Source organism: Chrysemys picta, chromosome 6 (assembly GCF_011386835.1).
Source record: "Chrysemys picta bellii isolate R12L10 chromosome 6, ASM1138683v2, whole genome shotgun sequence".
Classification (NCBI taxonomy): Eukaryota; Metazoa; Chordata; order Testudines; family Emydidae; genus Chrysemys; species Chrysemys picta.
Window position 1 is genome coordinate 20,077,158 of NC_088796.1, and position 23,608 is coordinate 20,100,765.

At 37.2% G+C, this 23,608-nt stretch overlaps 1 protein-coding gene across 7 annotated transcripts in view; it reads left to right on the forward strand.

Moving 5' to 3' along the window:
• Positions 1-23,608, forward strand: part of WDR7 (WD repeat domain 7) — a 343,609-nt gene that overhangs the window by 88,900 nt on the left and 231,101 nt on the right. For 4 of the 7 annotated variants that reach the window (XM_024103360.3, XM_005296832.4, XM_065598784.1 and 1 more), the window contains 5 exons: positions 4,502-5,271; positions 5,777-5,865; positions 11,525-11,614; positions 16,676-16,794; positions 21,440-21,563. In XM_024103360.3, the coding sequence (XP_023959128.2) occupies positions 4,502-5,271; positions 5,777-5,865; positions 11,525-11,614; positions 16,676-16,794; positions 21,440-21,563 (1,192 nt within the window). The remainder of the gene's footprint in view (positions 1-4,501; positions 5,272-5,776; positions 5,866-11,524; positions 11,615-16,675; positions 16,795-21,439; positions 21,564-23,608) is intronic. The other 3 variants (XM_024103361.3, XM_005296833.4, XM_065598786.1) reach the window with 1 other exon arrangement.

Consider the following 23,608-nt stretch of genomic DNA (forward strand, 5'->3'; position numbering starts at 1 on the left):
AATCAAAGATATAACTAAATCAAATACAGATGCAATAATGATGACCCCACCTCCAACAAGCCACATATCACAGCTGAGCAAGGTTTATAGAAGCAATTTCTCAACCCATTAAATGATTGCTTCTTAGCATTAGTTCTAGAGCACAGAAGAGGAGAGGATACTCTTGACTTGGTCCTAAATAACACAGAGGAGTTGATTCAGGAAGTAAGCTAGCATCCTTCAAAAAGTGTGAATCCTTCCCAACTGAAGCCAGTAGAAGGGAACATAAAGTATTTCAGGTAAAATGTAAATTGGAAATTATAAAGGTTAAGAGAAATTTTTTGGAGTAAATAGATGATCTCAAAAACAAATAAGCCTTATCAGAGTGTAAAGGAAGCAGTTGAGGAAGATAAGGTCTGTCTTCTCCTGAACATCTGCTGTAGTGATAATGACCCCATTCAGGTAATAAATGAAGCACTGCAAAAGACAAATGTCAAAAGAAGAAATTCTGAAAGAAACTGATAAGATGAACAGCACTAAATAACTAGGAGTTCGTAATCTTTATACAAGACTTCTGAAGGAATTCAAGTGTGGAGTGACCTGAGCTTCTAACATAAATATGCGCTCTCATTAAAATAATCTACTATACTATTGGATGGGGGAATAGCACATGTACTTTTCTTTTAAAAAGTTGCTAGAATGATCTTGGGAATTCGGTACTGAAATAAGGATACTAATCTATTAGAATGGTTGAAATAATAATTAGAGTATTTTATAAAACAACTAGATGAGCAGGAGATAATGGGGGACAAACCAGCATTACTTCTGTTAATGAAAATTATGCCTTTCCAATTTACTATAATTTCCTGATCATGTCAAAATGGTGATGCAAGGAAAAAGAGTAGATGTCAATTACCTAAGTTTTCAACAAGTGTGTGACAAAGTCCTGCACAAGAAGCTATTAAAGGAAATGAAGTAGCCATGGGGTTGAAAGGACGTACTATCTTGGAGTAGAAGAAACGAGCAAAGAGACTGAGAAAAAGGATAGGAATAAATGGCCAGTTTTCAAATTGGCCAAAGGTTAAACAGTATGCATCTAGGATCCCTGCGAGGACTTATTGGGTTGAACAAATTTGTTAAGGGTCTGGAGATGGAATGAACAGTTAAGATGCAAAAGTTTGCAGATTTAATTATTTAGGTTAGTCTAGATAAGACTTTGAGGGACTCAAGGGGGACCTAAAAACATAGCAAAAATAGTCACCACGATGGAAGCTGAAATTCAGTGTTGAAAAATTCTAGGTACTGCATCTTGGAGGAATAAAGCACTCATGCAGCTCGATGGGTTCTAAATTTAATTGTAAGCACTCAAAGAAAGATGCAGCCTTCATTGGGGACAGCACAAGAAAGATATCTGCTCAGTGCACTGAGGCAGTCAAAAAGCAAACAAAATGTTAGGATGTATAAAGAATGGGATAGAAAATAATATTGAGAATATAATTATATAAGTTGGTACTAAGCCTTCACCTTGAGTACTTTATTCACTTCTAATCACTTCACCTCAAAAGAACTTATGATAGAAACATTGAAAGACTTCTAGTTAGAAAGAGTAGTGGGGAAAAAAGAAGGCTGTTTAGTTAACAGGGGGAAAAATAATAGGGGTCTTTATTATTGATTGCATCACCTTGCTATTTACATCTTTCCACTGGCTCCCGTATTTCTATTATATCAGATACAAACTGATAATGTTCATTTTTAAGACTTTCCTTTGTTTTTGCCTATCATAGCATCTTATATATAACTAAATTGTCAATCCCACCTCCATCAGTGATACCAGCCTCTGCATATCCAAAATTATATTAAATAGAACAACAGTTTGTGTTAGAAGAGATATAGAGCTTAAATGTATAAGCCAGTCACTATCTACCTTTGGTTAGGAAGAAACTTACACGAAGGGCAACTTAGACTAGACTAGACAAAGTGTTAGTCTGATCTGTATGGCAATTTCAATGTTGTTTGCAGTGCTGTAGCTGTGTTGATCTCAGGATGTGAGAGAGACAAGGTAGAGGTACTATCTTTCATTGGGCCAGCTGTTTGTGAAAGAGACAAGTTTTTGAACAACACAGCTCTTCCTCAGTTTTTGTCTTTATCATTTTTCTGTGCCAGTTCATTGGAGAGCACAGTGATTGTCAGGTTTCACCCACATAGTTCTTGTTGGGGCATTTGATGCATGGATGAGGTGCACTACATGTTGTGATAAGTAGGACCCATTCATCTTGAGAGGTGTGTTGAGGGGGTTATTTATCTTCATAGTAGTGAAGATATGTCTGCATGTTTTGCATCTGTTCTGGCAGGGTTTGGTGCTGCTTTAAGTTGGTGTGTCCTGGTCTGTGGGGAGCTTGCTTCTGATGATGAGCTTGGTGAAGTTGGGGGAAGGGGCATTGTTTGAAGGCCAGAAGAGGGAGTGTGGGAAAGATTTCTTTCAGGATGGATCCCTATCAAGCATGATTTGTAACTGTTGATGATATGGGTGCTAGTGTGGGGTAGTACGTTACAACTTGGGGTGTGTGGTCAGTGGGATTTATTTTTCAGTGGGTGAAATCAGACCATGACTATGCTTTCCAATGAACTAACACAGAAAAATGATAAAAGACAACATAAGAAGCAAAGGTCCATCCAGCCTAGCATCCTGTCCCCAAACAGTGGCCAATGCCAGGTGCTTCAGAGGGAATGAGCAGAACAGGTAACCATCAAGTGATCCATCCGCTGTCACTCATTTCCAGCTTCTGGCAAACAGAGGCTAGGGACACCATCGCTGCCCATTCTGGCTAATAGTCATAGATGGACCCATTCTCCATGAATTTATCTAGGTCTTTTCTGAACCCTGTTACAGTCTAAATCATTCCAGGCAGGGCTTTGTCAAGCTGGGCCTTAAAAACCTCAAAGGATGGAGATTCCACCACATCCCTAGGTAACCGATTCCAGTGCTTCACCACCCTCCTAGTGAAATAGTTTTTCCTAATATCCGACCCCACTGCTTGTCCAGCTCTCACCAAATGCAGCAGTGCTCTAGCAAACTATTCAATCTGATGGATATCAAAAGTGCTAAAAGAACAGGAGTACTTGTGGCACCTTAGAGACTAACAAATTTATTAGAGCATAAGCTTTCGTGGGCTACAGCCCACTTCGCAGTAGCCCACGAAAGCTTATGCTCTAATAAATTTGTTAGTCTCTGAGGTGCCACAAGTACTCCTGTTCTTTTTGCGGATACAGACTAACACGGCTGCTACTCTGAAAAGTGCTAAAGGTAACTTTATTATCTGTTCTCAGCCCTGTACAAGTTAATGGTATTTAATTTTAAATGATGAAAAATAACCATTGTATTCCCAGTGGACAGTTACTTTAAACATGAAGGCAAAGATACAGGTACATGTCCCCTCAAATCTTACAATTCTGTAAATTATAACAAACGACTGAATTTTCAGAAGAAAAAGAAACCGTAGCTGACCGCAATCAAGTACCAAAAAAACCCGCCTAATTTGATTACTCAACTAGTCACTGCTCTCCACCCATAGTTTTTCTACATTTTGGGTTTTTGGAAATGCTATACATTGATCACATATCAATCCTTTTATTTTTTCCCCCCTCAGACCCTTACAGATTGCAGTCCATTGCTTAAACTGTGCAGCAAGAATAATAGCTTAGCAATTGCCCTTTGTATATATGACATTTTAAAAGGAAACTATCACATTTCTGATGTAGCAGGTATTCGAGTGCTATATAAATATATAAATGTGTTTTCCTCAGGAATTAATGTTTACTTTGGTTACAGGGAGAAAATAGAATTCTAATAGTACTTAGAAATCAATGTTGGTGTTGTTTATTCCTTTCTTCTTTACACCCCTGCTGGCTTTTCTCGATCAGTAGTGTTTGTTTTTTGGGGGAGAGGGGTGGAACAGTGGAGAAAAATGGAAACTTAAGGAATGTCTATTTTACTTTGTTTCAGCTTCTGATCACGTACATTGGCATAGTAGGCTAGATTATCCCCTTGGTTTTTTTAAATTTTATTAGTGTCTGAAATATCAAAGGTTTTCTTTCTTTTGTTTGGGTTTGAATTTAATAGACCAGAATATATGGGTTTATTTTATATTTGTAAAATAGCTGTTATCTTTTAGGGTTCATGATCTAAAGAACCAATGAGAAGTGACTGGTGAACTAATGATTGGTATTTCATTGATGAAGTTATATAACTAAAATTTGCATGTATTTAAGCTAAAACCCGCCCAATGATATTTCAAAGCTATTATGTTTCCTCTCTTGTGTATGGTGGCTTAAATGGAATCATATAACGTTTTCCATTGGCACTTGCATTACATATTTTAAATCTCATGAGTTCTCAAACTTTTCTTACCTGTGATGCTTATGTTTATAAACTAACTTTGTGGAAAGATTGAAAATACTAATCAACTGAAGATGTTATTTTCATTTTAATCTGTACTTTTTCTTTTTTCTTTTTTAATTGCAGGGGAATTTGCCTAAATATTCACACAATTCTCTGATGGTTCAAGCCATAAAGACTAACCTAACAGATCCAGATATACATGTGCTCTTCTTTGATGTAGAAGCTCTGATTATTCAGCTACTGACTGAAGAAGCCTCTAGGCCTAATACTGCACTCATTTCCCCAGAGAATTTACAGAAAGCATCTGGCAGTTCTGATAAGGGGGGGTCTTTTCTGGCTGGCAAACGAGCAGCAGTGCTCTTCCAGCAAGTCAAGGAAACGATCAAAGAGAACATAAAAGAACATCTTCTTGATGATGAAGATGAGGATGAAGAATCAATGAGACAGAGAAGAGAAGACAGTGACCCAGAATATCGCTCCAGCAAATCTAAACCATTAACCCTGTTAGAGTATAATCTAACCATGGACACAGCAAAGCTTTTTATGTCCTGTCTTCATGCCTGGGGTTTGAATGAAGATCTAGATGATGTTTGTCTTGATCGCCTTGGCATGCTTAAACCACACTGTTCTGTGTCCTTTGGTCTGCTATCTAGAGGAGGCCACATGTCTCTGATGCTTCCAGGATATAACCAGTCCATAGGCAAACCATCATATGGTAGTGTGGAAGTAGGAAGGAAAATGTCCATTACAGAGGGACTAGGAAGGGGGACATATGGAGTATCACGTGCAGTCACTACTCAGCATCTCCTGTCTATTATCTCTTTGGCGAATACTTTGATGAGTATGACTAATGCAACGTTTATTGGAGACCATATGAAGAAGGGTCCAATCAGGTATGAAAAGGATTCAGTGTATTTACTTATCTTGTAATAACCTGTTTGCCTTTTGATTTTTTTTATTGTAAAACAATATTTTTGTTTTATTTAATTCTGTTACTCTTTATAGCTTTGTGCTATTGAACACCTATTACAGCCACACTAGATGAACATGATATGGGTATCCATTATGTTATATGTTATCGGTTTTTTAAAACCAGTGTGACTTAATTGGTGTTACAGCACATAAAATGGTTGTAAGAGAGTGAGAATTAGGCTCACATATTTGTATTGTTTTCTCAATAACTTTTAAATAGTTTATCAAATTCTAAATACATTATACTGATAATATTTCAGTTATAGTTGGTGAGAAATTAGGATTATCTGTGAATTGCTAATAAGCCTTAATTTTAATAGCAACTAAAGTGTTTTGATGGGACACTCTTTTAATGGGACACCTTAAATCAGAATAAATATCTTTTGGAGAATAAGCTTTGAATGTTTTGTCTCATTTTATTTTTAGACCTCCTAGGCCAGGCACCCCAGATTTGTCTAAAATGAAGGCTCCCCCACCCGCTTCCAGTAATGCAGCTCAAGGGCAAATTAAACAAGGTAAAATTAAAGCCTGTGAGATAACTGACATGACATGTTCGCTCTAGACTGAAATGGTCTAGCTACTCTGTAGTGATGATAACATTGTATTGGTTTCTAGCTGTAAAAAGAAAATACTATGATATTCCATATGAAAATGTGTATGATTAAGATCCATGTATTTTTTTAATCAGTATAATGAAGTGCTGATATTAACATAGTGTGGTCACATGACATTTAACGGTCTGCTTCATACAAAAGATGACCAAACTTCCCCCCTCCTTCCCTGACCCTTGTCAGGAACCCTTCTCAAAAGATATTGTTCCTCAAGCAGCTCAACTCTTTGCTGGTCTTGGGAGTGGTAGAGGAAGTTCCTCCAGAACACCGGTGTCAGGTACTTCCTGATTTCCAAATCCAAGAGAGGGTTAAGACCTATGCTTGACTTCCGCAACCTCAACAAATATAACAGATACCTGAGGGTCCACATGGTTACCCAATCAGCTGCCCTCCCCGCTTTGACTCAGAATGACTGGTTTGCTTCTCTGGACCTACAGGATGCTTATTTCCATGTGGCAATTCTCCTGAGCCCCAGGACATTTCTCCAGTTCGTTATAGTGCACTGCCATTTTCAGTACACAGTCCTTCCCTTTGGTCTGTCTTCTGCCCCCTGGGTTTTTACCAAATGTATGGTCATGGTGATAGCGTACCTCAGGAAAAAGGAAATCCACATCTTCCCATATTTGGATGACTGGTTTCTCAGGGACAGTCCAGGGAAGAAGTCCTTTCTCACTTACACATACACTTCGCTAACTCAACCATCTGGGTCTCATCCTAAACACCGGAAAGTCAATTTTGGTTCCCACTCAGAAAATCAAGTTCACTGGGGCCCTAATAGACTCTACGAGTTTGAAAGTGTTTCTGCTAACCAACTTTTTCTGGACAATTTGCTGCCTTTGTCTCCATCTGCATTCTCAGCCTTCCATGAAGGTTCACATATGCCTGAGGTTCTTAGGCCATATGTCTGCATGCACTCAGGAGATTCAATTCACAAAGGTGCACCTTTGCTCAGGCCTGTACCTTCCTTCATTGAATTGTCCACCAGTGCAAGGAGTCCAGGATCAAGGGAATGTATCTCAAGGCATTCCCTTCATCCGGTGCTTACCAGTGAGGACTGTTCTCGCCAACACCTCCGTGATTGGTTGGGGAGCGCATCTGGGGTCGCTGAAGATTCAGGGCCTGTGGTCGGAGTAGGAAGCTCCACTGCATATCAATGTCCTGGAGCTTTGGGCCATCAACAATGCCTGTCTCACTTTCCTAGACCACATCAAGTTCACATACTTACCGACAATACCACTGTGATGTATTGTGTGAACAGGCAAAGAGGAGCACACTCCAGCATGCTCTGCCAAGAGGCGATCAGGTTGTGGCAATTCTGCATTGATTAGAGTAACTCTCTGATAGTTGATCACTTGCCCAGGGGTCCAGAATCATATTGCGGACCATCTCACCAGGAATTTTTCCCTGAATCACAAGTGGTCTCTGAAGCCCAGTGTTCTGTGAGTCATCTTTGCAGCATGGGGCATCCAGCGATCAATCTGTTTGCCACAAGGGACTACAGCTGAAAGCTCATCCTCCTTGCCCTGGCATGGCTGAGGCAGTGCTGGTTTTCCAACCTTCTGGCACTGTTGATTCAGCCTCCCATATCCTTTCCTCTCCATCCCAACCTGCTTATACAGAATCATGGTTGCACTCTGCATCCCGTGCTCAGCTCCCTGTATCTCATGGCGTGGCTGCTGCGCGGTTGAATGAGGAAGAAGAGCAGTGTTCAGTGGCTGTTCGACAGGTCCTACTCAGTAGTAGAAAACCCTTTACCAGAATGGCCTATTCGGTAAAGTGGATGCATTTTCAATGTGGTCACTGGTCTTTGGAGTTCAGCCATTGCTGGCTACTATGCCAAAACGTCTTGGAGTATTTGCTGCATGTTCAGCCACCAGGCCTTGAGTTTCACTTGTTGAGGGTGCATGTAGCAGCAATCTCAGCCTTTCATCCACCCATTTCTGGAAGATTGGTGTTTTCCAGTGCCATAGTGGTGAGATTCTTAAAAGGAATCCTGTGCCTCCATCTGCCAGTGCAGGAACTGGTTCCCTTGTTGGACCGTAACACATTCTTAGCAGCCTCTATGAGACTTCTGTTCAGGCCTCTGGCATCCTGCCTCTTTCCTTTCTTATGTCAAAAAAAAACTGCATTCCTCGTGGTGATAACATCTGCAAGGAGAGTGTGAGTGTTGCTAGTTTTGGAGAACTGCATGTAAGGAGGCTCTGCCATCAAAAAGAAAGTGATGATGCAGCTGTAATTTGTGTCTTAAGTTTTCTTTCAGATTCATTTAAACCAAGGAGTATATTTTCATGTGTTTTTTCCTATGCTCCTTTCGTCTCTGGAGGAGCAGCATCTTCACACTTTGGATGTCAGACGATGTCTGGCCTTTTATGTTGACAGGACTAAACCCTTTTGGGCTTCACCTTGTTTGTTTGTGTCATACACAAACCCTCTGAAGTGACAGGCAGTTTCCTCACAGAGGATCTCAAAGTGGATAACGTCCTGTATCAAGACTGCATATGAAACAGGTGAAAGCTCATTCTGTGAGGATACAAGCTACATCAGTAGTGTTCTTAAGTGACGTCTCGATACTGGACATTTGCAGGGTTGCCACATGGTTGTTGATACATACATTTACAAACCATTATGCCATTACCACAGCATTCAGAGCAGATGCAAACACTGGGAAGGAGGCCTTGTTTAAATAGACCCCTAGACTCACCTTCTGTGGGCAGCTTGTAAGTCAAGTGGAATACATGGCTGCATCTACTCGAAGAAGAATGAATTGTTACTGACTGTAACTGTGGTTCTTCGAGATGTGATGCAGACATGTATTCCATGATCCACCATCCGTCCCCTCTGCATCAGAGTCTAGTTTCTGGGAATTTGGGGGCAAAGAAATTCGGGGTGGGGCGGCACTCCATATAGCCAGGGGAGGGGTTAAGAGCAAGAGGCGTGAGCACTGCCCCTCTACAGTTGCTGTTAGACAAAATTCTCCAGCTCTGGTGCACTAGGTGCAGTGCAATACACGTCTGCATCACATCTTGAAGAACCACAGTTACAGTAAGTAACCATTTCTTTTGCCATTGTGCTGCTTTATTTATAATCTAGCTCAATCAAAAAAGCTGTGAATTTGCTTTACCATTCGGAAAGCTACTAGGCACAAGGGATAATTTGTATTTCTTCTCTAAAAGATGGTATTCTCATCTTGGACACAAAAAGATAGGGGCTCTTTTTCGAAGAGGAAATTTGCTAGGCAGCAACATTTGTGAATCTTCATTCTTTTGTTAAGCATTAATGTTTGCTAGTACATTCATTAGATAACAGGAGCTCAACTCAGTTTAGCTTCAGGACTTGGATGCATAAATGTACTCAAAATATGTGTTTGTAGGATCAGGGCCAAAGTTGGGATGAGATGAAAGAGATGGAGAACTGGAGCTAATGACAAAATTATGGTAACAAAAGATCCAGACTAGTTGCCCATTGAATGTTATTGGATCAAGACATCTTCCCCTTTTCACCCATTTACTTTCCTTCTTTCTTAAATAAAGACCGTTTTTAATATTGGGGAGAGCTCAGTAGAGATTGTAAAGAAGTCATACATTTTGTATGAGTGTTATCCTTTTCAGAATGAAAAACCTGTCATTTTTCATCCAAGTGGCAGTCCTAATTATGATGGTAAATAACATGTTTAAAGACATCAGTTGGGAACTGAATTATATTAGAATGTAATCTACAAAAATGAAATTATGCGTTGGTGTCAAATCCCTGTATAGCATGACATGTTCACTTATTTAAATAGTCATTTTCAACTTAAATTTTGTAGTGTTTGTTACAAACTTACTTATGCTTATTATACCTCTATTTTCTCCAAATTAGATTTATATATTTGTTTATGGGAAGCTGAATTCTGATTTTCTCCACATTTCTATTTAGTATCTTTCAGTTCCAGGTGGTATTCGTAGGTTAAAGTCAATATTTTCCTATCTCTTTATCCCTATATGTGGTATTTGTAGTATCTTGTCTTCTCATTGATTTCTTTTGCTATTTTTTTTTTTAAAGATCAATTAGTAGAAGTGAAATTAGTGCACATTGTGGCATGTTTGATCTCCATCACTTTGACCAGTATCTGCCCTGAGAACACTAGAGTCCAATGTCATTGGGCTATTTGAGCCAGTTGTTGTAACTTCCAGTTACAGTGATTGATATAAATAGTGACATTTGGAGGAAGCTATCCTAAGAAAATGAACAGATACTTTCCCAAGTAAATTACCAGGCAGTTTATTTCTATAAAACTCTCTAAACTTTTTATTCTCATAAATCAAATTCAGGGTTTATTGTTTTACCATTTCTAGTACATTTAATTTTTCTTTAGATAAAATAAAAGGTTGGCAATTTATGCTAGTTATCCTTTCACTTTACACGTGCCATCATGATGCATGGAAATTATGGAAAAACGTAGTTTTGATGCAGATGTCCTTACAGTGACAAAAGAAGTTCATTGCATGAAAAGCAAACATACCATTTAGAAGACCATGGTTAATCTGTTCAGGAGCCTGAACCTATTGTTGTTCTGCAATGGAATAAAGGAGAGGGATTAATTTGAAGATGCTTGTGCATGACATATGGTAATTTCTCTATAGGAAGGAAGTGTCAAATAGTGACCTCTAAATCTTAACATTGACCTCTGCTTGTAGAATGTGTGTGACATAAGATTTGCCTGTCTTTTCATATGATAATTTGAGTCATGGAGCATTAGTGGGACTATAATGTTTAGTACTAGTTTTGGACTGCCTTTGCACTAAGAGATTATGCAATTTACAAAATGGCTATATCAAAGCCTGAAATACTTTAATTTAGCAATTACAGTTTTGTACAATGTTACATTAAAAGTTGCTTATCTACAGGTGTAGTTCTACTTTATTATAGTACACACTTTATATGTTGGTGTAGGTTTTCTGCTACAGTTTATTTGTATAGGGCTTTATTTAGTGTAATTTTAAAATGGTTTTAATAGTTTCAGACATTTAAAACTAGACTAAACTAGAATTGTAGGAAGCACTCCTTCAGTGGTAGAGCGATGGATTAGATGGGATGCCTTGTTTTAGGAGTATCTATTTCTAGTTTTTGTAACTAGTAGTAGGAAATAGCAAATCGCTTAGTTTTGGGAATAATCTTTTTAAAGTGTCATATTTGGTGTGTTTTTTTAATTTCACAGATATGATTTGAGTTTTAGCTGCATTTAGTTGATGTGCTGTGTAATATTGTGAATTCATGCTATATTTTAAAGCAAATTTGAAATCCCTTAATTTACAATGAGTCTTGTCTATTCCAAATAAGCAAGTTTATGTTAGTATCTTTGTATTTTCTGCAACTGCATGTCTTTCTGTCACTGATGTTACACTTCTGGTAAAACCTAGAATATTTTTATTTTATAGTTGATATAGTCACAGTTTGTCTCAGTTTTTCTTTTTCATTTTTCAGTAACACTAATCAGTTTTTCAGAAATGTCTATCTTCATTTTCCTCTCTTTCTCTCTCTCTCTCTTTTTTTTTTTTTAATTTCTTCTTCTTTCCTCTGCAAGTTGCTCCTGCTGTTTCTTCTAGCACTGAAGCTGATCGCTCTGGCTCTGACCCTGCTCCTACTTTACGTAGCTGTTTCTTAGTAAATGAAGGTATTCTCTCCACATTTTCTATCTACTCGTCATTTACTTACAATTAATGTCATTATCATTGTTATGACATGACTTTTTAATCTGCATATTCATTTGTTTTGGGAGAGATGCAAAATGAAACTTGTCTCTAACTTTGATCATTAATATTGGGTAAAAATGTTGACAAGGATTAGTTTTAATTCATATTTCCTGAATTTTGTGTAAATCATGTTTACTTTAAATCTATGAGAATTGTTTATAGACATTATTTCCATTTGAAACCTCCCTTATTTAGAAAACAGAATCATTTCAATGTATCTCAGTTAGGGGAAAAAACCTATGCCTTTGAGGTTGACAAACTAGGACTGTGTTGGACTGGGAAGGGCAGCATGTTCCAAAGTTGAGGGGCCCTCACAGGATAACACCATGCCAACTGCCCCCTCTCCCTGTCCTGTATCTTGGCTTGCAAGGTTTTGATTTTTATCAGTAAACGTTGATAAACATCGATTTCACTGAACACTCACAAAAGATGAACAATTTTCCATCAGTGATGATTAAAATTTACAGATAGGCAAAGTAAGGAAAATGCTGCTTGAGAACTTGAGTTTGATTTAAGGCTATTTACTTTGTATATTTTGACATATCATGTTAACAATGTGTGTTTTAACAATTATAACACTTTTTACCTTTTTTTGAATCTCAACATCTACAGTCATAAAATTATTGTCTGACCCCTCCCCAAATACGTTCCCGCAAGTGTGAAAATTTAAAATGAAAGAAAAAATGCTTAAAACCCATACTTTTGCACAACTCTGAAAATTTAAAAAATAAAAGGATGCTTAAAATAAACGAATTAGGGCTGTCGATTAATCACAGTTAACTCATGCGATTAAAAAAATTAATCACACTGCTAAATAATAGATTACCAATTGAAATTTATAAAATATTTTTGGGTTTTTGTCTACATTTTCAAATATATTGATTTATATTACAACACAGAATACAAAGGGTACAGTGCTAATTTTATATTATTATTTTTGATTACAAATATTTGCACTGTAAAGTGATAAACAAAAGAAATAGTATTTTTCAATTCACCTTATACAAGTACTGTAATGCAAACTCTTTATCATGAAAGTGTAACTTACAAATGTAGAATTTTTTTGTTACATAGCTTCACTCAAAAACAAAACACTGTAAAACTTTAGAGCCTACAAATCCACTCAGTCCTACTTCTTGTTCAGCCAGTCACTAAGACAAACAAATTTGTTTACATTTAAGGGAGATAATGCTGCCTCTTTCTTACTTAAAATGTCACCTGAAGGTGAGAACAGGCATTCGCATGGCACTTTTGTAGCCAGCATTGCAAGGTATTTACGTGCCAGATATGCTAAACATTCATATGCCCTTTCATGCTTCGGCCAGTATTCCAGAGGACATGCTTCCATGCTGATGATGCTCATTTAAAAAAAAAAAGTGTTAATTAAATTTGTGACTGAACTCCCTGGGGGAGAATTGTATGTTTCCTGTTATGTTTTACTTGCATTCTGCCATATATTTCATGTTATAGCCGTCTCAGATGATGACCCAGCATGTTGTTCATTTTAAGAACACTTTCACCACAGATTTGACAAAACGCAAAGATGGTACCAATGTGAGAGAGATACACACTCAACCCAAGGTTTAAGAATCTGAAGTTCCTGCCAAAATCTGAGAGGGATGAGGTGTGGAGCAAGCTTTCAGAAGTCTTAAAAGAGCAACACTCAGATGCAGAAACTACAGAACCCAAACTACCAAAAAAGAAAATCAACGTTCTGCTGGTGGCATCTGACTCAGATGATGAAAATAAACATGCATCGGTCCACTCTGCTTTGGATTGTTATCGAGCAGAACCCGTCATCAGCATGGACGCATGTCCTCTGGAATGGTGGTTGAAGCATGAAGGGACATATGAATCTTTAGTGCATCTGGTGTGTAAATATCTTGCGACGCCGGCTACAACAGTGCCATGCGAACGCCTGTTCTCACTTTCAGGTGACATTTTAAACAAGAACCTTGGCAGCATTATCGCCTGCAAATTGTAACCAAACTTGTATGTCTGAGCTATTGGCTGAAGTAAGACTGAGTGGACTTGCAGGCTCTAAAGTTTTACATTGTTTTATTTTTGAATATAGTTATTTTTGTGTACATAATTCTACAATTGTAAGTTCAACTTTTATGATAAAGAGATTGCACTACAGTAATTGTATTAGGTGAATTGAAAAATATTATTTCTTTTGTTTTTTACAGTGCAAATATTTGTAGTAAAAATAATAATGTGAAGTGAGCACTGTATACTTTGTATTCTGTGTTGTAATTGAAATCAATATATTTTAAAATGTAGAAAACATTCAAAAATCTTTAAATAAATGGTATTCTACTATTATTTAACAGCACAATTAATTTTTTTAATCACTTGACAGCCCTAAGACAAATAGTTCCATTGAAATTATTAAAAAATATAAATTGAATTTTGCCACACGTACATATATAAATGGAGCTCCAGTTCAGCACCTTGGATGGCCACAACTATGGCAACATATGTATTTTGAATTCTAGAGCTTGAAACCATTTTTAATTTTTTTTTAAATATCTTTAGTATTATGTTTAACAGATAAGTTTATGATAGGAATAAGTTTAGGATAGGATATGCAATGATAGGAATATCAAATTCGTAGTAAAGATTCTTGAGAATAACTATTAGTATGAGTATATTGTAATTTCTTAAACTTGAGTAGTACAGATGTTCTTTATAATACCAGTGTTACTCAATCTACATTATGAACTGAAGCCCTAAAATATTGTTTAAAAACAAAACAAAAAGATTGGAAGTAATAGAAACACAAAGATTTTTTACTATCATTTAACTTTTCTGCTTTTTTGTATTCATGTAATTTAAAAATAGCTGGATTTAAATTGTTTGTCTGTTTGACTGAGAAAATCCAGTTTTTAAAATGTCGCTTCTGTATAGAGAAATTTTATAGGAAGTGTCAGCTGAAATGGAATTTTTATGATTAATTTACAGATTACTGAAAATACTCAGCCCCATAGCTAGGAGGTGCTTGTAAGTGCTGCTGTGCTAGTCACAAAGTCATTGAGGATGGAGTTGCATTCTGTGCTCCTGTGTTCAAGTGCTAATAACTATCAGAAAGTTACCTTTTAAAGATGACATTTCTTTTGATTTTTTTTATTAGTTCAGAAATTAATTTTTCTGTAGGAAAGCTTGAAATTATTTTTGTACGTTTTTTGGTGGTATCTTTGAATGAAGGAAAGGCCTTTGCATAGTTAATGAAAATATTGAGATGCCTTCCATGCACAAATAATTTTTAGAGTTTACAAACAATTAAAAATAAATAAATAAATCCAACTTGGCATAGATCAAGACCCTGATCAAGAAATTCACTTTTCACGGTGGACTCCTGAGCCCCTGGAAAGCCCCACTGACTTTTAGTACCCACTGAGTCAGTTAAGAGAGAGGGTCTTTTTCTGCAATAAAGATTACAATTCAAGAAATTTTACATGGAATAAGTTATAAACATTCTAAAATATACCATATTGTACAAGCTAGATATGCTTATTTTTACTGGCTTTTTAAAAAAACATAGAAGGTGTGATGCCTCAGTGTGTTATGGTATGAATATATGTCTGAAGCATTACATGTTGAAATAAGGATTTAAATGAACAGGTCAAGCTTTCATGCAAATATTAAATTGTATGTATGTTCTATTTTCACGTGGTGGTAGGTCACTTTAAACTAGCACCTTTTCTATTTGTTGTTTAAAATAATATTTTAAAAAACTAAAAATGAAATTAAGTACAAAAACATGTGCAGTATTACTACTGACACTTTACATGCTTAATGACTGTAATCTGGACATGTTGCACTTGAATATTAAAGCATTAAACTCCATTTAAAGTAATGCAAATTATAATGTATATACGAGCCAGCTGACTTACACTTCCTTTGAATTTCAGGGTGGTGCTTTTTAAAAAGTCAGCTTCAGTGTTGAATGAATTCATGGATTTTGTTTTTTGTTTTTGTTTGTTTTTGCATTTATTCTCTATATAGTCCCTGATTCAGTAATGAATTTAAGCACTTTCTTAAGTCTCAAAGCATGTTTTTAAATACTTTGTTGAGTCAAGACCACGATGTAGATTATGACTGAGACCCTGATTCTCAGAGTGCACTGAGACACAGGCAGGTAGACTCCCAGTCTAAGTCAGTGGGGCTCTACACGCGTGTAGGGAACTGACCAGTTAGTTTTCTTTGCAGGATCTGAGACTTAGAGAGCCAATTCAATTTGTGTGGTTGGTACTGGAGGCTCTTATGTGCTGTGGAGGCTTGATCCAGTGTCCACTGAAAAGTGTGGAAAGATGCCCATTTAATTTTCATGGGCTCTGGGTCAAGTTCTATGTAGGGTTAAACCATAGGTTCCCATGACAGAGGGGAAAAGAATTCTGTTCTGCTTCAGATGACAGCGACAAACAGATGTCCATGTTTTTAGCTGACACACGGCCCTCTTTTGATCTCAGCAAAGATTCTTTTAACTGCTGTTTAAATATACCTCACATCTGTAGTAGTAACTCATCTGTGTAATTTTTGTTTTGTTTTGTCCTATTTGTTTTTTTTTAACCTGGATTTTTGTGACTTCTTGCTACTATATAACATTTTGTGAGTTGTTGCAATTGACAAACGTCTGAATTTAGCTTAGAACAGAGATTTAGCTGTGTGTTTGTTATTTCATGACAACAGTAATATTGTTCTTTATGTAAAAATATCTGCCTTACAGGAAAAAGTATTGCATATTATTTACTAAGACACTGATCTTGTCAGTGAGAGGTCTGTCTGCATTCAGAGTAGTTTCCACACTGTTCCCTAAGAAGCAATTTAGCCTTAGGGAAAAAGTGCATGTCCCAAGAATAGTGGCCAGAGTAAATCCAAAAATATTTTGAATACGTTTAAATAAAATGCATTTATTTTGACCTTTTGATGTTAAAATTGCCTATGTGTTTTTTATGCCTGTTTTTAACATATGTTAACAGGATGGAGTCAACTAGCTGCTATGCATTGTGTTATGCTCCCTGACCTGTTGGGACTGGAGAAATTTAGACCGCCTCTTCTTGAGATGCTAGCTCGCAGGTGGCAGGATCGATGCTTGGAGGTAATATTAAGTTGCAAATTGCAAAACAAAAGGTTCCGCGTATGACAAAGAATTTAGGTTCTAAAAAAAATTGTAAGCTGTGAAATTGGATAATGGTTAGTATATTTTTAAATAGCAGGTCATCTTTTAAACAGATACATGGCCTCTCTGTATTTTAAACCAGAATTTTGGATTTAAATAGGGAGCTAGAACTGTAGAACTTTATCAAGAGAAATATGAATCTGTGGTTTATGTAATTGGCCACTGGATGTCATCATTGTTCCACTAAAATACCTGTAAGTAATTTTAGTTGGCAGTAGAAAACCCCCCTTTCCCTAATCTACAGACCATTTTAACAAATTCATTTGGAGTAGCCAAATTCCAAGCAGTTTATAGGCCTTCTCTTTTATTTAATAAAATAAGCAAAATAAAATGAAATAAAACGATGAGATAACTGGCTCTGTGGATATGGAGAAAGCTTTTGATACAGTCTCCCACAGTATTTTTGCCAGCAAGTTAAAAAAGTATGGATTGGATGAATGGACTATAAGTTGGATAGAAAGTCAGCTAGATTGTTGGGCTCAATGGGTAGTGATCAACGGTTCAATATCTAGTTGGTAGCCGGTATCAAACGGAGTGCCCCAGGGGTCTGTTCTGGGGCCAAATTTGTTCACCGTCTTCATTAATGATGATGGAATGGTTTGCACCCTCAGCATGTTTGCGGATGATGCTAAGCTGTGGGGGGGGGGGGGGTGAGGGATAGGGTCCAGAGTGACGTAGATAAATTGGAGGATTGGGCCAAAAGATATCTAATGAGCTTCAACAAGGACAAGTGCAGAGTCCTGTACTTAGGACGGAAGAATCCCATGCATGGCTACAAGCTGGGGACCGACTGACTGGCTAAACGTCAGTTCTGCAGAAAAGGACCTGGGGATTACAGTGGACCAAAAGCTGGATATGAGTCAATAGTGTGCCCTTGTTACCAAGGAGGCTAATGGCATATTGGGCTGCATTAGTAGGAGCATGGCCAGCAGATCCAGGGAAGTGATTATTCCTGTGATGGGTTGGATCACAGAAACCCTCTTGGGAGCTGCCACCTGATGTGCCAAGACTACTTCTACCCCTGCTTTCCCTGCCAGCTCAGGACTCCAGCACCCTGTTTTGCTGAGCCAGAGACGCCCGTCTGCTCCAACACAGACCCAGGGTCTGAATTACTTGCCCCAAAGCTGCAGATTTACCTGAAAGCAGCTAACAGAAGTGTTCCTGTCTTTAACACTCAGATGCCCAACTCCCAATGGGGTATAAACCCAAATAAATCTGTTTTACCCTGTATAAAGCCTATAAAGGGTAAACTCATAAATTGTTTGCCCTCTATAACACTGATAGAGAGATATGCACAGCTGTTTGCTCCCCCAAGTATTAATACATATTCTGGGTCAATTAATAAGTAAAAAATGATTTTATTAAATACAGAAACTAGGATTTAAGTGGTTCCAAGTATAACAGACAGAACAAAGTAAGTCACCAAGCAAAATAAAATAAAATGCGCAAATCTATGTCTAATCAAACTGAATACAGATAATCTCACCCTCAGAGATGCTTCAGTAATTTTTTTTTCTCAGACTGGACACCTTCCAGGCCTGGGCACAATTCTTTCCCTTGGTACAGCTCTTGTTCCAGTTCAGGTGGTAGCTAGGGGATTCTTCATGATGGCTCTTCTCGTTAGTCAGCTGATCACAAAATGGAGGGGTCTCCCACTGGCTTAAATGTACTTTCTTTTTGTGGGTGGAGACCCCCTCCTCTCTCCTATGCAAAGTCAAGCTCCAAGATGGAGTTTTGGAGTCACCTGGGCAAATCATATGTCCATGCATGACTCACAGTTTTTACAGGTAGCTTCCATTGTTTACATGCTATCTTGAATGTCCTCAAGTAGATGTCTTATGTGGATTGGAGCATTCCAAGATCCATTGTCCTTTAAGTGTTTCTCCATTAGGTACTTAATTTCCACATTCCTTTCTCCAGGAACTGACCAAATGCTCTACTAAGGTTATTTAGAAATTAAGCCAGTACACTCGTAACATTCATAACTTCGAATACAAAAATGATACATGCATACAAATAGGATTAATACATTCAATAGATCATAACCTTTACAGAGATATGTTACATGGCATATGTATCATAAAACACATTCTAAGCATGTTTCCATAAAGCCTTATGGGAGGTACCATCACATTCCCCTCTATTCGGCACTGGTGAGGCCACATCTTTAGTATTGTGTCCAGTTTTGGGCTCCCCACTACAGAAAGGATGTGGACAAATTGGATAGAGTCCAGCAGAGGGCAACGAAAATGATTAGGGGGCTGGGGCACATAATTTATGAGGAGAGGCTGAGGAAACTGGGCTTATTTACTCTGCAGAAGAGAAGAGTGAGGGGGGATTTGATAGCAGCCTTCAACTACCTGAAGGGGGGTTCCAAAGAGGATGGAGCTCAGCTGTTCTCAGTGGTGGCAGATGACAGAACAAGGAGTAATGGTCTCAAGCTGCAGTGGGGGAGGTCTAGGTTGGATATTAGGAAAAACTATTTCACGAGGAGGGTGGTGAAGCATTGGAATGGGTTACCTATCGAGGTTGTGAAATCTCCATCCTTAGAGGTTTTTAAGGCCGGCTTGACAAAGCCCTGGCTGGGATGATTTAGTTGGGGTTGGTCCTGCTTTGAGCAGGGGGTTAGACTAGATGACCTCCTGAAGTCTTTTCCAATCCTGATATTCTATGATTCTAAGTGAAAGCGCTCTTCAATGCATCAAGAAGTCAGTGAAAGCTAAAAAAACTATTAATGTTTATTTAATTTTTTTTCATTTAGTTATGGAAATGTAACTGTTAGAGATAATTTTTTTCATTATGTCCCAGAGACCTAAAAACAGTATTTAGGTTCAGGGAGAACATATTCACTGCACCCTATCTTTTTATGTTTCAAAAATGAAACATACTACAGTTTCATGCATATTATGTTTAATTTTCTGGTTAATTTATAAACATTCCTTTGACATTTTAACATCTGTATTTTTTCTTAATTGTTGAGTAACCTACAATGATGAACAGGAAACATAAATGTTCCATTACATGCGTCTGACGAAGTGGGTATTCACCCACGAAAGCTTATGCTCCAATACATCTGTTAGTTTTAAAGGTGCCACAGGAGTCTCTGTTGCTTTTTACAGATCCAGACTAACGTGGCTACCCCTCTGATATATATTTCAAATATATACAGTACATTTATGTTTTATTCATTCAGATCTAGAATTTTCTGGAATCTGCTTAAAATCTCATTAAGGACAAAGTTTTCAACTCAATTTCTATCAAGAGGCTGCTAAGTTATTATAATTTTTGGAATGTATTTACAATAGTCAGAAAATGGGTTGGCACCTACTATTTGAGAAATGACTAGCTGACCTTAGCATCACACCTATGCTGTTTGTGTGTATGGGGAGGGGGGGGGGGGGGAGGGAGTTAATTGTGCAGCTTTAAAAGAAAGAAGAACAGAGCTGTAGAATTTCAGCAGTCTCCTAGTTTAATTGGTGTATGCTTTGTGTTATCTGCCTGAAGTATACTTTGTACAAAAGCACTAGTAGATTTGTATATTTCTGAGTAGTTGTCCTATTACTAGATATTATGTAATATGTTCATGTTACCAGAAAGCACAAACGCTTTCAAAGATAACTGAAATTTTCCTCAGCCACAAAGTTTGGTAGCTAGAACACTTGAATTAGCTGTAAGGGGTGTAGTCCCTGCTCTGTCAGTGACTTCTTCTTTGACCTTGGGCAAGTCACTTAACTTCTGTCTCTCAGATACCCCATATGTAAATGTATATGGTGATGCTTACTTTTATTAAATGCTTTGAAATCTGTGAATGGAAATTTTGCCAATTACATTTAAAATATTATTTTGTATTTGTTGGTTTTATAGTATTTTTTTCTTTAACATGAAAATCTTCTAAGGATTTCCTCCACTACTATTGCTCAGTTGTCCAGATTATATACTAAATGGGCAAAAGCATATTTAAACAATGACTTTTTAAAAAAATAAGTGTTTTTTTAACTTTTTTTCAAACGTTGTTGAAGTTGGAAAAGTATTTTGGGAAAGTATAGAAGAGAATTTTATAGAATTCTCTCTCTAAGTAGTTATAGAAAGTCCCAAATTAATTTTCCTTTAACGTCTTTCACAGAAAAGAAGGTCTAATTTCTTAGATCTGTTGCTAAATATCATGCTCTGTAAATTGAGGACTTAGTTGTGAGCTCCCTTGTGTTCTCCCTTCCCTAACTTGGCCTCCTTGTATTGCTGATCTTTTCATTAGCAGGGAAAAGTAGCTACTCTGGAGCTTAATACTTCTTCCTCCAGAAGGCAAGGTGTAGTTAAATCAGCTATGTGGCTTGCACAGACCTTCCCAACCTCAGCCCCAGCTAGGGGAAGCAAGGACTGAACAGTAACTTGGTGGCATAAGTATGTGATGTCTGTGCTGAGTTTTGTAAATTTATCTTTTTAGCTTAGCTCTGTTGTTTGTATTGTAAGAATGTAATGGCTGGACAACTTTACCATTACTTTTTTAAAATATTTGTAAATCTTATTTGAGAGTTGAGTTTGTATGACATTCTGGTTCCCTCTGTAGGTAAGGGAAGCTGCCCAGGCCTTACTGTTAGCAGAATTGAGAAGAATTGAACAGGCAGGGCGGAAAGAAACAATTGATGCTTGGGCTCCATATTTACCACAATATATTGACAGTATTATATCACGTGAGTACTCTCCGTTTATCCCGAAACTAATTTGGTTAAAATATATGATTAAGGAAAGTGTATAAACAACAAATATGAATACTGGTACAAACCAGAGGAAAGCTGTTTTATTTGCAATATCTGTTATTTCATGGAATCCCAGAATTTAGGTCATTAGCTGTCTGGGTAATCAAACTTTTCTCTTTCTGAATGATCAGCTTCACAATCACAGATTTGTGCTATAAATATTGTCCCGTTAAATTCTGTGACATTTTGTGTGTGTTTCTCTATAAAGAAGAAGAAGGAGGAAAAAAAGAGGGAGCAAACTACTTTAACGGTCATTTGTTTAAAAAAGCAATTGTGTATTTAGCAAAAGCAGCACTAAAATTTCTTGACCAAAACCTATCTCTGTATTTATTTACAAGTAGTTTAATGTCAAATGTTCTTTGAAAAATGGTAAACTAGAGCTGTTGTCTCCTAAATGCTCATGGACATGTACTGTATGTGTCTGAAATAGCCATACAAGGTTGGTCTGGTCCAGTTTTGCTTTTAAGTCACGTTTGGGGAATGGCTAGTGTTCCATTTATAAACAAATTATTTCAATAATTATCCCATGGAATTTCCAAGTGAATTAATTGTTGTAAAACTGGGAGGAAAACCAAATACTAATCCTTCATTTTTTCCCCCGTCTGAGTAAAGTTCAGACAGTTCATGCGCTACCAAGGACATGGTTAACTAGATCACCTTGCTGCAATTCAACAGAGTAGGGCTGAATTAAAAAAAAATATGAAAAATTTAGTTATAAGGACGGGAGAGATTTCTCTGATGGTAATTGGATATGTGTTTGTGAGCTGAACAACAGAAGGCTTTGTAATTTCCTGGTATTTAAATTCAGCTTTTCCATAAATCTATCCAGTAGCCTTGAATAAATATAGTTATTTTTGCTCCTCTTCTTATGCTATCTTTGAAATAATGACTGGAGCCAGGGTTAACCTTCTACTTCTAGATGTTAAGCTTCAGACTTAGTGCCATGCAGCGTTACAAGACATCAATAAATTAATATTCCAATTTACTTGAAAAGAGTATTCATAGATTTATTTTCAACTCAAATAATAAAGTGCAATTTATGTGTTTAAATATTCCCTCCCTAACATTCTCTCTCTCTCTCTCACCTAGAACTATTTATATAATATTTTCAAAAGCACAGAAATGACTTTAGAAGCCTCAGTACCTTTTTCAAAAGTCACTTAGGAGCCCAAGTCTTGCTAAAAGCCAACAGATCTTGGATTCCTAAGTGCCTAAAATACTCTGGTAATGAGGTTTGAGTTATTAAATATCTTGGTTGCTTTTAAAATGTTACCCTTAGAGATGCTGTTATCTAGTAGAGAGGAGGAAGTTCTGCCAGTTTAGTTTTCTTAGATATGTTGACGAATGCATCTTGAAAATATTCCATCTTGTACTAATGCTGCATAACAGCATTAGCTGATAACAGAAGAGTTGCACTTTGTCTTTCCTTATATAATAAACCAAGTTTCATGGAACAATTTATTAAAAAAAACAAACACCTAGTTGTTATTAAGGCCTAGATTCTGCAGTCTGATCTACTAATACCCTTGTTTCTACACACATTCCTACTGAAGTACATGGAGCACTTCCTGACACAAGGGTCCTCCCACTTGGATATGATTGCGGGGTGGGACCTAATTTTGATGCTGTTGAAAGATGCTACATTGGTGGTCCTGAGAATTAAGAGTTTATCCACTGAATATGTACCATACATATTTTGATAAAGCAAGCTTCTCCATTCTACCTACAAATGTGCCTCAAATGTGGAGATCATCAGTAAGAGTAAGAGAGGTAGTTTAATCTCTGTGATTGTCTCCATTGATACTGCCAGTAAAGTAGTAGAGCGATATTTATTTGTAATATCTGTTCACTAGAAGCTGTTCTGAGACCACCAGGCCATTTTATTCAAGCTATTGAATAGCCATCTTTATCTCTAATAGAAAACTCTGAAAAATATTCTGTTTTAGATGCAAAATGACTTTATACATCTTAGATTTTGA